The sequence below is a fragment of the Polyodon spathula genome, chromosome 23, assembly GCF_017654505.1.
Source record: "Polyodon spathula isolate WHYD16114869_AA chromosome 23, ASM1765450v1, whole genome shotgun sequence".
In the NCBI taxonomy this organism is placed as follows: Eukaryota; Metazoa; Chordata; class Actinopteri; order Acipenseriformes; family Polyodontidae; genus Polyodon; species Polyodon spathula.
The window spans coordinates 27,749,994-27,765,348 of record NC_054556.1 but is presented as its reverse complement, the minus strand read 5'-3'; the positions used below and the strand labels follow the sequence as shown (position 1 = coordinate 27,765,348).

The following is a 15,355-nucleotide window of genomic DNA, read 5'->3' as shown; positions in this document are numbered from 1 at the left end:
GCCAAAAAGCTCTATCTTGGTCTCATCTGACCACAAAACCTTTTCCCACATCGCAGCTGGGTCACTCTCATGCTTTCTGGCAAACTCCAGACGTGCTTTCAGATGGTACTTTTTGAGTAACAGCTTCTTTCTTGCCACCCTCCCATACAGGCCAGTGTTATGTAGAGCTCTTGATATGGTTGACTGGTGCACCATTCCTCCACTCCCAGCCACTGAACTCTGTAGCTCCTTCAAAGTAATTGTTGGCCTCTCTGTGGCTTCTCTCACAAGTCTCCTTCTTGTTTGAGCGCTGAGTTTTGAGGGACAGCCTTTTCTTGGCAGTGCCTGGGTGGTGTGATGCAGCTTCCACTTCTTGATTATTGATCCAACTGTGCTCACTGGGATATCCAAACACTTGGATATTATTTTGTACCCTTTCCCTAATCTATGCATTTGTATTACTTTATCTCTAACTTCTGTAGAATGCTCTTTGGTCTTCATTTTCCTTCAGATTCACAGCCTTACCAATGATCCTTCAACAGTGGGGTTTTTATCCAGAAAATGTGACAGCAACTTTAATGGTTCACAGGTGTAGGCCAATGGTAAGGTAATTGTGTCCTCATTAGGTCAATTTCTTTCATCGGTGCAAACTGGGAGCTTCCACAGCACAGGGGTTGAATACTTATGCAAGGAAGATATTTCAGTTTTTTATTTTTCTTAGAAATATTTCTCAGCATAAAACCAATGTCACCTTACAATAATTGATTCTGAGTTTCAGTGTTTAAAAATAAAATATCAAACAAAACAAAATTTCAATGTACCATTTGTAATTCAGTAATATGAGAGAATTGGTCAGGGGTCAGCATACTTTTGCAAGCCACTGTGTGTGTGTATATATATATATATATATATATATATATATATATATATATATATATATATATATATATATATATATATAGCTGTGGCTAAAAGTTTTGCATCACCTAGAATGTTTGTGAGACATAATTAAATATACTGTCTATAGCACCGTAGTATTTCACATTAGATTTTGAAATGTCACATTTTTTAAATGTTGTCCTTTTCTTGTTTTTTGTTCAGTATATGGAAAACTTCAAAGCGGTGTGTAATTCAATATGTTAACAGGGTAACACTAATCAACAACTTTCATTCCATTTCATGAAGCAAAATGAGTTCATTCTTCTGGGGTCTGCAACACTGCTGTCCATGGCTGTGTGTGTGCAGATCTGGCTGCACTGTAACAGGACCTGCGATGCCTTGCTTTGTGTGTTTCAGGCTGTTTCTGAAAGGGTACAGTGGCACCCCCAGCCAGCAGAGCAGCCTCGTCCTCCAGGGCACCAGCTTCAGCACCAGGGACTCCGACAACGACAACTGCCTCTGCAAGTGTGCGCTCATGTTAACAGGGGGTAAGATGCTTACTGCATTGCTGTACGGTAAACCCACCTGCCTGTCGGCTCAGAGTACTGCCAGGACACTTACAACAAAGGCAAGTTCAGGCATTGGTTTGTGTTACCAAACCTCTTCTTCCAGCCCATCTGCTGAGCAAAGAAAGGGTTAGATGGAGCGGACAAGGAAGAACGACATGCAAATAAGTTTATCTGGGGAACTGCAATGCAATGTACCAATTTAAAAGAGTTAGTTAAGGATCATAGTAAAACAGACTCCTCATTAAATTGATGGTCTGCCAGTATCTGAGTGCATCCTGGGGACAAAAAATGAAAGTTCAGAAGAAGGCCTAAGAGAGCGCTTAATATTTTAATATCTGTAGTCTGAAACAATGTTGTGAATGAATGAAAAAATGCATGTTGAGTGAAAATATAATATGGTATAATTGTACATTAAATACATTCCCCTGGTGGTTCAGTGAATCGTTTTGATTCCCCAGCCAGTCCCCACGTCTGTCTTTGCCCTCTTACAGTACATTGAAATTCCAGAGTAAACCAGAGGTTAGATGTTGGCTGAAGTGAAGGCTGTTTGGCAGGCAAACTGTATGTTACTCACAGTCCTTTCTGAAAATATAAATCCACGAGGATTCTTGAGAAGGTAATCAGTGTGTCTGGATTATTTAAGAGAAATCAAGGTTTAAAGCCATGCATATCTTCTCTTTATTTGCACAACTAATACAACTGACCTCATGTCATCAGAGAGATTAATAGACTTTTATACAAATCCAGATGTGATTGCTTCTGACTTTCCCTGGAGGACTGACTTGTCTGAATTGTACAGCTCCAGCACAGCTGCCAGTCTACGAAGCTGCTTGCACCATTTTCAGAGTAATTGCTCATCAAAACAAAGAAACGAAAAAATCCAACCTCATCCAAACCAAACATCTATTGAGTAGAATAAAATAATCAGCAAATAATTGCACCTGATCTGTTCTCCCCATTGTGTCCTGTCATAATATAAACTGAAGAAGTGACCCTCACACTTTCCTTCTTTGATTTACTCACACAACGAGCACTACATGTTAGAATACTGATCAAGATGCTGATTAAGAGCAGCTTGTCTGCTTTGGAGGGTGTGACTGGGGTTATTTTCAGTTCTCTCAAAGTATTTGTCAACGTCTTTCGTACTGATAAAACCACTTTGCTCCAAAACATTCTCATTTTGCACACACATTTCTTTTTGGTTTTACAGTTCACAGAGAGTGCCTCATATTTGCAGTCTCAGAGTGTTTAGACATTGAGTTGCAGCTACTAAAAAATGCCAAAAACAAACAAAGCCTGATCTTCAAATGTCAAGAATGAAATGTTGGTTTTTGACATGTATTAATGGAGTAAGCTGGCTTTGAAACGTCGGTGAATAGCATAGAGAAGTGAATATCTGAGGCACGGGGATGTGCAGTTACTCTCCTCTCCTTCTTCGCTTCCCAGGTTGGTGGTTCGATGCCTGTGGGCTCTCAAACCTGAATGGCATGTACTACCCTGCCGGGCACAACACCAGGAAACTAAACGGCATCAAGTGGCACCACTTCAGGGGCCCGAGCTACTCCCTGCAAGCAACCACCATGATGATCCGGCCCTCGGATTTCTGACTGCAGTCGTGAAGCTGGCACACACTGGCGTACCAGAGGCTGGCATTGTCCGGGAACAGAAATCAGGCAGCCTGTTCCTTCAATGACTCCATTGTCTGGGAACAGAAACCAGGCAGCCTGTTCCTTCAAAAAATAAATGTATGTCTTCCGCCACGGCCCATTAAGCCAGACCAAGCAGAGTCCTGATTCACAGCTGAAGTCATCGGTGGACAATATGCCTACAGATCCTGGGGCTCGGGCTGTGTGTGTTTTTTTGTTTAAAGTGCATTTGTTTTTTTGTGTGTGTGATGGAACAGAAAGCAGACCTGCTATACATTGCTCGCGGTTTGTCAGGGTAGCACCTCGTAAACCTTAGTCAAGCAGGAAAACGTGTTTCAGCTGTCGACAGACTTGCGTTCTTCTGATCGTTGTGTGAATACATGGCCCAGACATGGCCATAGACTGTTTGCTTTAACTTGAGCTACTGACATTATGGATTGACAGAGGCTGTAACAGTTGCATTTGTAAAGTCCCATTATGCAAAACTGTAGTACTCCATTATATATATATATATATATAGTTGTAATAGATATGCAAACACGTTTTTGAAGTATTCAGGCTTATTTGTAATTTGGTCAAAATGAAATTCAATCCACATTATTGTTTTGCAGGACACAAATCCACACACTGAGTTCAGTATTTGTTTTAACTGATATGTATTATTAGTTTTTCTTTATCTTAATCGGTGCTTAAGATTTACTACTAAGATCATATTGCATGATAAACGTTCATCTAGCATGTAGTTAACTGCAATGTCGTGTTCATAGTTTCTTTTTTTAAATGTCTCACTAGGTACAGTGTTTAGCGTAATGTACAAAATCTTAGTAACAGTCATTTTTTTTTTCTCTCACTTAAAAATATAATAATTCCAAATGATGCCTGTGCAAAACTGTCAGTGTCACTGCTGTATGGTTCTGCAGTGACAAGTCATTTTAAAATGTTCTGAATCGGTGCAGCTGTGACAGTCTAAAGCACTGGAATGTCTGTTTTTGTGATTTGGGTTTGGGGTGTTTCATTGAGACAGGTTTGTATGGACTGCACTTTAGAACAGGAGCAAAAAGCCAGACTTGTTTGTGTTGTGAAATCTAATGAAGATTGAATGGAACTAAATGGAAATGGCATTATGAAATGAATGTTTAATGCAATGTAAAGTTCACGTGCAGTATAAGCACAGATTTCCATTCACTGTGTTTCAGTTTTGTGTGTGTGACACCAGTTAAAGTCATTTTAAAATATATATCTTTTTTTTCTTGCATTTCTTTGGTTGCAATGTTGATTCTGGTTCTCGTTCGCTCTTGGTCTGCTCTGGAGTACCGCTGTGAGTGTTCTTGGGTTAAACACTAACGTGTTGGTTCCATCAAAGCTTGGATCTGAGAGCTCTAAGAATTGTTTGGAACACCGCCAGCCACGTTGTGTTCTTCAAGATTAACACCATGACTTCTGAACAAAGCAACGACTGTCTTGCCATCTGTTTCTTTAATAATATAAACCCAAACGTAATGTTTTATTGTAAAACCGTAAGCAACCTTTTTTCAATGTTATAAAGTTGCACCTTATCAATTACAATGTCTTTAAAAAAGAAAAAAAAAAAGCATTATAAATAAATAAATAAACATGCTATGTTTTTTTACTGGGTTTTTAATTCATATTTTTGTTTCTTGTACGGCTGGTACACGTTTGAGAGCGAAAGAAAGAAAGAAAGAAAGAAAGAAAGAAAGAAAGAAAGAAAGAAAGAACGAAAGACTCCCCTGTTACACGTCCCTAGATATTTTCTAATAAATTATGAGAAGCAGCATTAATTACACATTTTTTTGTTTGTGTTTTTTTTTATAGAATTTGCTTGCTCTCTTTGTTTTGTAGAATTCAATGCAACACATTGTGACCCAAACCAAATGCAGAATAGCATGGAAATATCAGCAGAAGTGAGCAGAGTGCGCACCCCCATTGTCATAAGGGATCCTGAGGATGCAAAGATATGCATATTAAAGTATGATGTGTGTCTGATAGCAAAGTATTTGTGTTAATTGTGTAATAAAATGAACTGTCCAGGACAGTGATGAAACAGCCACGACATTTTTCACAATGCAGGGTGTCCACTTACTTTACCATGCAAGAGCAACTGACCACAGCAGCTCAGGAGGATGAAAGGTCAATGGGCTTCCTCTGATCCTGCCACCAAGCCAAGATCCTCTTTACCACATGGAGCACCAAAGCAGGAACCAGCAGGGGTCACTGTAGCATGGTGCTGTGAAACATGCCCATAGGATCCACTTAATATATATATATATTCAAGCTGATGTTCCGGGAGAATTGTTTGGAATGAAAGAGGCTTCTAGTTCTCCACACCTGGCACTCTTGACTCAGGACCTGTTATGGTTGTAATGAGATGCCTGCTTGCAATCCATGGCTCCTATTACTACCCCATCCCAAAAGCAAACACTCAAAGATGAAGAGACACAGAGACAGTATCACAATAAGTTAATGCCACAACAATAAAACTAATCTGTCGTGTTTGCTTTGTCTTGGTCACTGTGGTCCTATTATTTGCTGCAAACTGGGTTCTTAGAAGCCATGAAAAAAATTGTAGTACTCAAGCCTTCTAAGAATGTTCAGGGGACTCTCTTGGGCTTCTCTCCCTTGCCTGGTAGTGCTGCCCTGTCCCTTGGTAACAGGAAGCCCCACACTGTCTCCCACCTTCTCAATGACAGTGCTGACCAGCATAGGGTGTGGAGGAGGCTCCTTGTTCTCTCCAGAAAGGCATTTCCTCTAAAGCAGTCCATGCAGCTCTTCTGCACAATCTCAATAGTAATGAACACAGTGGTGTCTAGAAATATAACTACATGACATCATTCCATGGGATTCAAAGGTGTGACTCACGCCTGTCAACATTTTCAAATTATGGCTATTTGGACCGAATCAGAATCACTTTAGTTGCAAAAAAGGTCACACAGATTTCCGTTCTGGAGGCCAAGATAAAAAGGGAACAATAAAGAGCGTCCCCAGTTGGAATGATAGGTGAGCTCCACTCGTAAGATGCTTTGTGACAGGCACTAACACAGCATGCTTCCTTATGCTGTGACAGGGCAGGCTTCATTTAAACACAGGAGTGTAATACTATAAGGACCACAAAATACCCTTGAGAAAATCCACCCAAAGCCACAACTGCAGGAATCAAACTTGAAATGTGGCTGCGAAGGCTTGTTTTAAAAGGTAATAGAGGCCAGAAACATGATACTGGTGAACTCACTTTGCACTATACAGGAAGGAGCTGTGCTTGATACCGCCATCTAGGGATAGCCAAGGGAAGTACATTCTACACCTTTGTGTAGCACAGGTTTTTATTATTTTCATCCTTGATAATCATGAAAATATACATAGCTGCAGGCATTACAGAGTTAACAGAACTGGCCTCTCACTCTTCATATCAGTGCTCAATTATCTGTCATTAATAGATAACATCATGTTTGCCAAGCAAAAAAATAAATCAAAATAAGAAGCTTTACGATACAGATCTGGACTTCGGAGCCAATCTGGCCGAACATTTAGAGACCAAGAAGCAGATTGAGCTTCCAAGCAGTCCAAGGTACAAAGTCAGGGTGAGTTTAACTTCTGTAATAATTCTCATTGTTGATTTTCAAATGGCTGTTTCTGAGCGAAAGTTACGGATGTGCGTCAAAAGGTTTGTATCTGCTTTTGTAGGCTTTATGAGGTAATGGTTCAGGTGATGAGGTAATGGTTCAGGTGATCAGTAATGGTTGAGATGATGAGGTAATGGTTCAGGTGATGGGGTAATGGTTCAGGGGATGAGGTAATGGTTCAGGGGATGAGGTAATGGTTCAGGTGATGAGGTAATGGTTCAGATGATGAAGTAATGGTTCAGGGGGTGAGGTAATGGTTCAGGGGATGAGGGAATGGTTCAGGGGATGAGGTAGTGGTTCAGGATGAGGTAATGGTTCAGGTAATGAGATAATGGTTTAGTTGCTGGTTATAGAATTTCACAGGTTTAATAATTGCACATGTTTGTGTGTTTCAGATCCAAGGAACTTTTCTTTAATACTCATTTATTTATAGAATATCGACTTAAGTGAAAAAACAAGACTTCATATTATTATTACCCAAACCAGCGGGTATTACCAGCTAAATCACTGCAAAAACAATAAATAAATAATAAATAAATAAATCCATAAAAGCAGCTCAATTGAAGCATCTATAAAAGCCAGAGAGCTGCCACCTCAGGTGACCCACATGCTAAAAGTATCAGGCGCCTATCGTTAGTTTTCCTTTCAAGAACAGAATCAGCCCGCTGGCAAAATGAAAGCAAAGTTCAACGAGGTGAAATCAAGCATTTCAGCACCTGAATAAAACATTCCCATGAGAACTCACCAGTCTGCTGAATACTAATGACAAGACCTGCTCTCAACGAACTCCTGGTATTATTCAAAACTGTCAAATAAAACAGCTCTGAAGAGATGGCTAGCGTCGCACTGACTGCATTAAGTACAATCAATATCATTTCAAAAGCTGCCAAGCACCACTCGATACATGTGGGATTTTGTTAATGAATAAAGTCAATCTTATCCAATGCACAGATGGAGGTGCGAAACTGTCCCTAGCACTCCTCCTCACCAGATCTTAACCACTGTGCGAAAGAGCCAGGCTTCATTACCTTTTGCATGCAATACTTCATTTACACCACAGGGATCAGTCTTGTACTGACTCCTCTTCCCCTGTGCCTCATTTAGAATTAAAACATTGCAGAGCACAGTGTGCTGAGCTGCCAGGATCTGTGTGTATTTCTGTGCATCCTCTCATGCCATTGCTGCTGTGTCTTCAAAAAATAGAAATAAATACTGGCAGCCAGGTTAATCTGAAGCAGCAGCAGCAGCAGCCTCTGTAGGGTTTCCTTGCACTCTTTAAATGCATTGAGAAATTGTAAAGACAGACATCTACTCTATAGAAGTGCTGATTCCAAAGTAATGGCTATGTAAATACACAGCTGTTAGAGACACTCCATGTAAGATGTTACAGGATTCTTAGTCATCGTAAAAGGTGGAAGCTGAGCTAATGTTTGAAAGTGGGTTTTAAAACACTGGTTCTTATCACTCCTCTAATCTGTGGCAGAGAATAACTGCCCTCTTGTGGTGTCTTGATATACTGCATGAGCGATTGTTTTAGTTCAGAATAGAGAGGGGTCTATTCGAATTCCAGATCAGCGTGTTCATTGCAGCGTTGTATTGAGCTGGTTCTAGAAGACAGCGCAAGTCCTTTATAAAAAGTGTGCAATATATGGAATCTGAGAATGGTACATCAAACTCATATGGGATATAAACCACACTATCAATAAAATATGCGTTTTTTTTCTGTGTCATTGGTATTAATATTACGACTCCTAAATATTAAATTAAAAACAGTCATTCATCGCTTGTATTTTTAGTTATAAATGCTTCAGAAAATCTATTTCTTATGCCATCTTTCTGACGTGTTCCTCCAGAGGCTGTGATGAGAAAAGTAGGTTGCTGCTTCCTTCTTTTTATATCTGTGTGTGTCCTCTCAAGCCCCTCTGGGATACTCTGAGCAGGCTCTGCTGTCTTCCTGATTCAAAGTCTTGTTCGGCGACAAATATGAGTTGCAACATTTTTCAAAGGAGCACAAATTTGAGTCTGTGATTTGAAAAAAGACAAAAGGAGCAGTGAAAAAAAAAGCCAATTAATAATACATTACAGAAATATCGTTATCTTGATTTGTATTGTATTGCTAAAAATGCATGAACAGGGGAAAGGAAGCCCTATAGATACATTGTTACATATTGTACAGTCAAGGACAGAATAGTCCAACACATTCTCAGTCCCAGTCCAGGAACCACACTGGATGTTAGGACTTTTGAAATAAACCGTACAGTAATATTGAGATTTTGTGTTCAAGATAGTTGCTAAAAATCAGGATGGCACCTACATTACTCATAATAACCAAAAAACAATTTGGTAACTAATCCAAACGTCTATTAGATTGCACTGAAGGAGGACAGTGCACAGGCATAGGGTCCTTTAATTAATGATCAGAGAAGAAGAAGAAGAAGAAGAAGAAGAAGAAGAAGAAGAAGAAGAAGAAGAAGAAGAAGAAGATGGAGTCAGGGTAGAATCGAGCAGATCTCTGATCCAGCCCAGCTGAAGAGATGTTCTTTCATTGAAGCAGTATTGCCTCACAGAGCTGGCAGGCAGTGACACAATGCAGAAAGCATGGGGGGTGTGGGAGGGTGTGGGCAGGATTACCCTGTGTGGCAGAGTCAAGTTGCATATCCCTTCGCTAGTCCTCATTACACCTGTCTTCTTCACAAGTCTCAAGCAAGGGCACATTTAGCACCATGAGATCATCTTTTTCAAATTCTTGGACTGGGAAAATTAGAATCTATTTTTGCTACTCTCGATGTCTCACGCAGAAGATAAAAGCTCTGTGCTTTTCCTTTTTAAAAACAGCATTGCCTCAGGCTTGGTTTATAAAATGTGTCAATGTGATGGCTGGTCGTTCTTTATTTGGAGACTCAATCACCACGCTGTACAGGAAAGGCACCCGGCTCAGTACTCCCTGTGATTAGGCTTGTGTTGGAGCGGTCACAGCGCAGAATGGAGAGGTCAGAGTGCACAGGATAGAGTGGAATCTTCTCCTAAGTGGCGAGCCACGAAGGGTCAAGCAGGTGCATCTGCCCTGGATTCCTGAGTTTCCTCAGTACATGTGCACAGTGCCACTATTCCTCACTTAGCTTTTATACATTTTAATATTGAATCCATTAGAGATTTAATACTGGAGCAGTACAGTTGTTCTTATCACTGCTCCCTGCCTAACTGACTCCAGATAAGGGTAAATTAAGTAAGATACACACGTATGCAATGGAAGAAGGTTGTGGAAAATAACACATTGTGCAAGGCCAGAGAGTGAGAAGAAAAACAGCCCTGCATGTTGATATGAGAAGTAATGATTCCTGGCTTCCACACATACACACGCTGCAGTTTCCATCACTGTGTTTGTGCCACATGACACGGCGTGACACGTGGACACTGGTGGAACAGGATTTGAATTAATCATCTCCCAAGGGGATAAGCCAGGAGCCTTTTTATTTCCAAAACATAATAAATCCTATTGCAGCTGCCTCGGAGACATCAGACTCAGATCTAAAAACGACGGGACAGGCTTGCATGGATTGTGCTCCACACTGTGTACATCCCAACATGCTTTACAGACTTTGAAAGGATTGTAATTAACTGTTCAGCAGTGTGCAGTTATGTGATGCTTATATCTGATAATGCTGATGTGGTGCAATGTCAAAACGTTATGGCTTTCTGCTTGTTGTATTTTCTGCAGAGACAGTGTAAGAATAACTAGATTCCAGTACAAGCACTTTTATTATATGTTGCAAGGGGAGGCTTTTAATAAAGATTTATCAAGTCCGAGGTGTCTATTAGGAAAGTGTTGCACAGTAATAGAAATGAAAGCCCTCAGATACAGTCCCGAGATCTCATTTAACTTCACTATAAATGGCACCTCTAAGAGTCTGGTTATTAGGATGTAATAATAAATGACGCGCAATGCCATCTCATTTTAATGTGGCATTAAAAATCCATCATTCTGCGCTTCCCCAGAGCACAGCTCATGGACTCTTCACTGTTAACCCCGCTGCAGTAATTATTTCTGTATTGGCATTTCTAAAGGTAATATCTGCTAATGGTGCGTTAGAAATATTTCCGCATTCATATCGCTATTCGACATTTTTTAAATTGAAAAAAAAAAAAAGTACAGTAAGCATGCTTTTTAAATGAAGCAACGCTGCTTGCTTTCACATGCACGTTTATCAAATGATTTTTTCAGGCTAAATCATGAAAACTGTACTGGTTCCCAATGCATGTATGTATTGATATAGCCACTTACCCTCCACCAACACCAGTATCTACTATTGTATATGCAACATGAATCACTTTAGGTCTATACATTGATTATGCAGTGAAGAGTCACACTGTCCTATTTAAATATAGCTTATATTCTCCTTTGTTTTCATGAAATGTTTCCAAGCAGCAGTCCAGGAGCACTCAAACTGATCATTAATATGAGAAGCTGTCATATTGGGAGACAGCTCTATAAATCTAGAGCATGTGGAGAAGGATGGCCCGGTCACCAGGCCAGCTCACACAGATCCTCTGTGGAGTAATCTGACGCCTTTTCAATCACAGCTGACAGTAAAAATACTTTCTAGCTGTTCCAAGGAATCAGCTGCCATTTGTGCCCAGCGGTAATTATTGGCAAACGCATTCCTGCATCAAAGTAAACTAGTGAGGGGAAAAGGCAGCATAGAAGCTGCAGGGCTTGTTTTAATGCTGGAACCCTGAAAGAGGGTAGCAGGACAGTCAAGGCAATAGCAGAGGAAGGAGACAGGAGATAGCAGCTTTAAAAACTTCTTTACCAACCAATTAAATAAATCAAAAAAGGTTAAACAAACAAAAATCCAAATCAGGACCTGACCCAAGCTTTGTGCAATCACGGTGCAGGACCCCAAGCACAGCCTCTGCTGGTCTACACTCACTCCTCAGAGCTCCTATTATATCATGTGAGCAGGTGGAAGTGATCATCAAGTAACCAGTTAGCTCCTGGTCACATTTCATGCCTGGTTTAGCAGGGAGGAGATTCTAACCTCAGCGCTACTGTATTTAGCACATATATTTTTCAAACACACAATAAAAACCTGTTCAGGGCCCCTGCCTGCCCCACACCCTGATCAGAGCGCTTCACTTGCTGCTGTGATCAGTGGTTTTGTTTTTCACAGTAACATGTACTCAATATTATAAATGATCATTCAGTGTAGCAGAGAGTCAGATTGATCAGCCTTACGGAATGTATCCATTGGGCAAGTTTAATTCTTGATCTGCCATTACTGTGTATATTGGGTCTCCTGATACTCAGCGTATTGAAAAATCCCCCCGCAGGCGATGCTGTGTTTAAATGAACGAAGACTCACCATTGATCTGGTGATGCTATTCCAGCCAGACCTGGGAGTAATTGAAACCTAGAGCCTTGCTGACAATTCCACAGGCATGTTTCCTTTGTCGTGTCACCTATCACATCATTCATTTCCTAATCTTCTAAAAATACACTGACTTAGTGAGGCACGTGCTTTTCTCCAATTACCACTGATCTAGACAAGCACACGTTCACTGAAATGAGGGCTCATTCATATATATATATATATATATATATATATATATATATATATATATATATATATATATATATATATATATATATAGTGTCATGTTTAAAATGATGCAGAAACCCCAGTATTTTAACGCCATAATGCTGGAGGATGACTCTAACTCTTATGATGTATCTTAAGGGGTGATTTTACAGCTCTTATCTTAACAAAGGCTGTAATCCTGTTTATTGAAACTGGGTCACATTGGTTTTAAAAGGTGTTTTTTTAATTTTTTTTTTAGTGTATCATTTTTCTGTTAGTGTATAAGTTACAACAGGTTATATTATATATTTAATGTGTCTTTAGAAGTGTGTTGTCATCTGCTTTTAACCTGGGTGATACAATGTCATTTAAAGAAAGAGTCCTGTGGTGACGAAGGCAGCGAGGAATCCTGTGCTGAACACAGCTGTGATATTCAGAACAGGCCAGGAGGATTAAGGAGGCTGCTCCTAGGATGTGTTTTTTAATTGGAAACCATGCTCGTGCGTCGTGCATGTTACCGTCACACTGTCTCCGTGCGCTTCCCCTCAGTGAACCAGGAAGACGTTCCCTGAGTTTTTTTTGCAGGAATTTCCATTACCATTTCAACCCATTCATATTTTAGAGCATATTTGGACAGCATGACAAGAATATGGTTTGCATTGCTGACACTGTTTTCAAATGCAGGGGTTTGAATACAGAAAAGCATTAACTGCACAAGGCTGTCTACAGCAGGCACAATACCAAGGGTGGGCTAAGCTCTGTATGTTTCTATAGAAGTTCATTCACAGCAGTGCTGTGAAAGCTCTAACCCTCCCTCCCCCTCCTCCTCCTGCCCCCCAACTGGAATTCCAAAGAGGGAAATTCCATGTGAGTGCCAGGGTCACTGAGAAGGTCATGTGTTGAGGAATGCCACGCGTAGCTTCAGTGACAACACACCCTACAGTATGCGCTCCTCTATTTAAAGGCTCTACACTGTCTGCAGGGCTGCAAAGGATTAGGATCGAGCCAGAGAGCGGCTCCCACCTCCTCGCGATCATCCCAATCCAGCAATGAGTTCAGCAGCGCAGGAGAACAGACCCCTCAGCAGGGCCGTAAGGAAGATCAAATGCGCGGCCATGGTGAGCAGCTTAGCCAAGAGCTGGCAGACATGGGCGGTAGAGCATTCGGGAAAGCAGGACGCAATCCCCAAGGGGTGGTTTCCCAGCTCTGTGACAGAAGAAAGAGGAGCAAAAGAGTCTGAGAAAACTGAAGCCAATCCCTTTGTGGCACCCAGAGCCGAGATAGATAAGAGTCCAGAGCGGAGCAGAGTGACGATCAGAACGGGCAGCGTCTCCAAAGGCATCAGACCTAAAAAGAGCGACTGCGGAAATGATCTGGTTAGTTTCATTGCAGAAAAAATAAACACCAACCAGATCACGCCCAGCGAAACGAAACCGTTCCTGGGGAACATGTCGCCCACGCGCCGGAGGTATTGCGGCAGCCAGGCAGTCAACGCGATGAAGACTTGGAAGAAGGAGGAGGAACAGGGCAAGCTGGGCTCCCGAAGCAGCAGCATAGACACCGAGGACAGTGGGCTGGGAGAGGAGGGGGGCTCCAGTGAGACCGACGATGAGAACAAGAATAAAGACAAGCCTGAAGGGGGCGTAGCAAGGAAAAGCGCGAGACCCAAGGTGAGAGAAACCCTAAAATAAAACTGAAATGTGGAGCAACTGTAGGAAAAAAAGGATAGAGAATGTAAAACAAGCAGCATTTTCGAGGCAGAGATCTGTACATAAACAGTTCCCATGCCTTGTACTGTGTGTCTAGTATAGGGGCTGGGTTAGCATTAGTACATGTGTGCTGTTATTCACTGTTTATAGTGTAATTAATAAGTACAGTTAAGAGATCCAGGAGGGACTGAAACAAGGGTTCAACTCAATGCCTCTCCTCCAGTGTTAATATCTTGGGCTCTGAAACACAGACACGGGCACTATATTAATCTTGAAAATGGAATTGTTTTTTCCAGATTAAGGTATCTAACATGGGAGACCTGAGAAGCAATTGGCAGAAGTGGTCAGAGCAACACAGCGAGCAACAGAAACTGAATCCCTTCAGTGAGGACTTCGACTACGAGCACGCCATGGCCTGCCGTCTACTGAAGGGGGACCAGGGCTATGGGAGACCCAAGGAGGGAAGCAAGACCGCTGAGAGGGCGCGGAGAGCAGAGAGGCACATCCACAAAGAGATGGAGGAGATGTGCTTCATCATCAGAGACATGGGTGTCAAGTGCAAGGACGAGCGCATCTGCATCACTTTCGGGGGGCTGTTCGACAGATACGTCAAGATCTCCGATAAAGTGGTGGGGATCCTGCTGAGATGCAGGAAGCACGGCATGGTTCAATTCGAGGGTGAGATGCTGTGGAAGGGGCAGGACGATGATGTCATTATCACCCTACTGGCTTAGAGCTTTTTTTGGTTTTGTACTGATGTTTGATTTTGCAATTTGTATTATGCCGATTGCTTGATGATTATTATTTTCTTTCAAAATGAAAGAATGGGAGTCTTCTTAAAGAAGGACGTGTAGGGTTTAGAAATACTGTTTAACTCGATTTTCTCTTTGTGTGTATGCTCCAGAGTCTGATGGTTCATTTGTGATAGTTTGCACATTTTTTTGGACTTTTTTTGTATTTTTTAATTAAAAGCAGGATATATTCTGTATATTAAAATGAGATCATTGTGACGTTGTTTTAACTTTGTATGTGTGCAATAAAACATATTTCCTTTCATATTTTAACATGTATCAGCCTGTGACTGTGTTACTGAATATAGTTTTGGATTCAGTTCATTGCAGTGGTCTGTTTTAAACATGTATCAGCCTGTGACTGTGTTACTGAATATAGATTTGGATTCAGTTCATTGCAGTGGTCTGTTTTAAACATGTATCAGCCTGTGACTGTGTTACTGAATATAGATTTGGATTCAGTTCAGCCTGTTACCGTGTTACTGAATATAGATTTGGATTCAGTTCATTGCAATGGTCTGTTTTAAACATGTATCAGCCTGTTACTGAATATAGATTTGGATTC

At 41.1% G+C, this 15,355-nt stretch overlaps 2 protein-coding genes across 2 annotated transcripts in view; both read left to right on the top strand.

Moving 5' to 3' along the window:
- Window positions 1-4,862, top strand: part of LOC121297703 (angiopoietin-1-like) — a 42,799-nt gene extending 37,937 nt beyond the window's left edge. Inside the window, exons 8-9 of the mRNA XM_041224146.1 lie at window positions 1,276-1,406; window positions 2,874-4,862. Coding sequence (XP_041080080.1) covers window positions 1,276-1,406; window positions 2,874-3,034 — 292 coding nt within the window. The 3' untranslated portion in view covers window positions 3,035-4,862. The remainder of the gene's footprint in view (window positions 1-1,275; window positions 1,407-2,873) is intronic.
- Window positions 4,863-13,283: 8,421 nt separating this feature from the next.
- Window positions 13,284-15,065, top strand: LOC121297851 (actin-binding Rho-activating protein-like). The gene is made up of 2 exons (XM_041224391.1): window positions 13,284-13,960; window positions 14,296-15,065. Exons 1-2 carry the CDS (start codon window positions 13,340-13,342, stop codon window positions 14,731-14,733), a joined length of 1,059 nt encoding a protein of 352 aa, XP_041080325.1. The 5' UTR covers window positions 13,284-13,339; the 3' UTR covers window positions 14,734-15,065.
- Window positions 15,066-15,355: the final 290 nt, after the last annotated feature.

Excerpts from the sequence above, each read along its gene's own strand:
- LOC121297851 (XM_041224391.1), top strand. The coding sequence starts at position 13,340 with ATGAGTTCAGCAGCGCAGGAGAACAGACCCCTCAGCAGGGCCGTAAGG. Across the intron at positions 13,961-14,295 it reads GGAAAAGCGCGAGACCCAAG|ATTAAGGTATCTAACATGGG; the intron begins GTGAGAGAAACC and ends TGTTTTTTCCAG.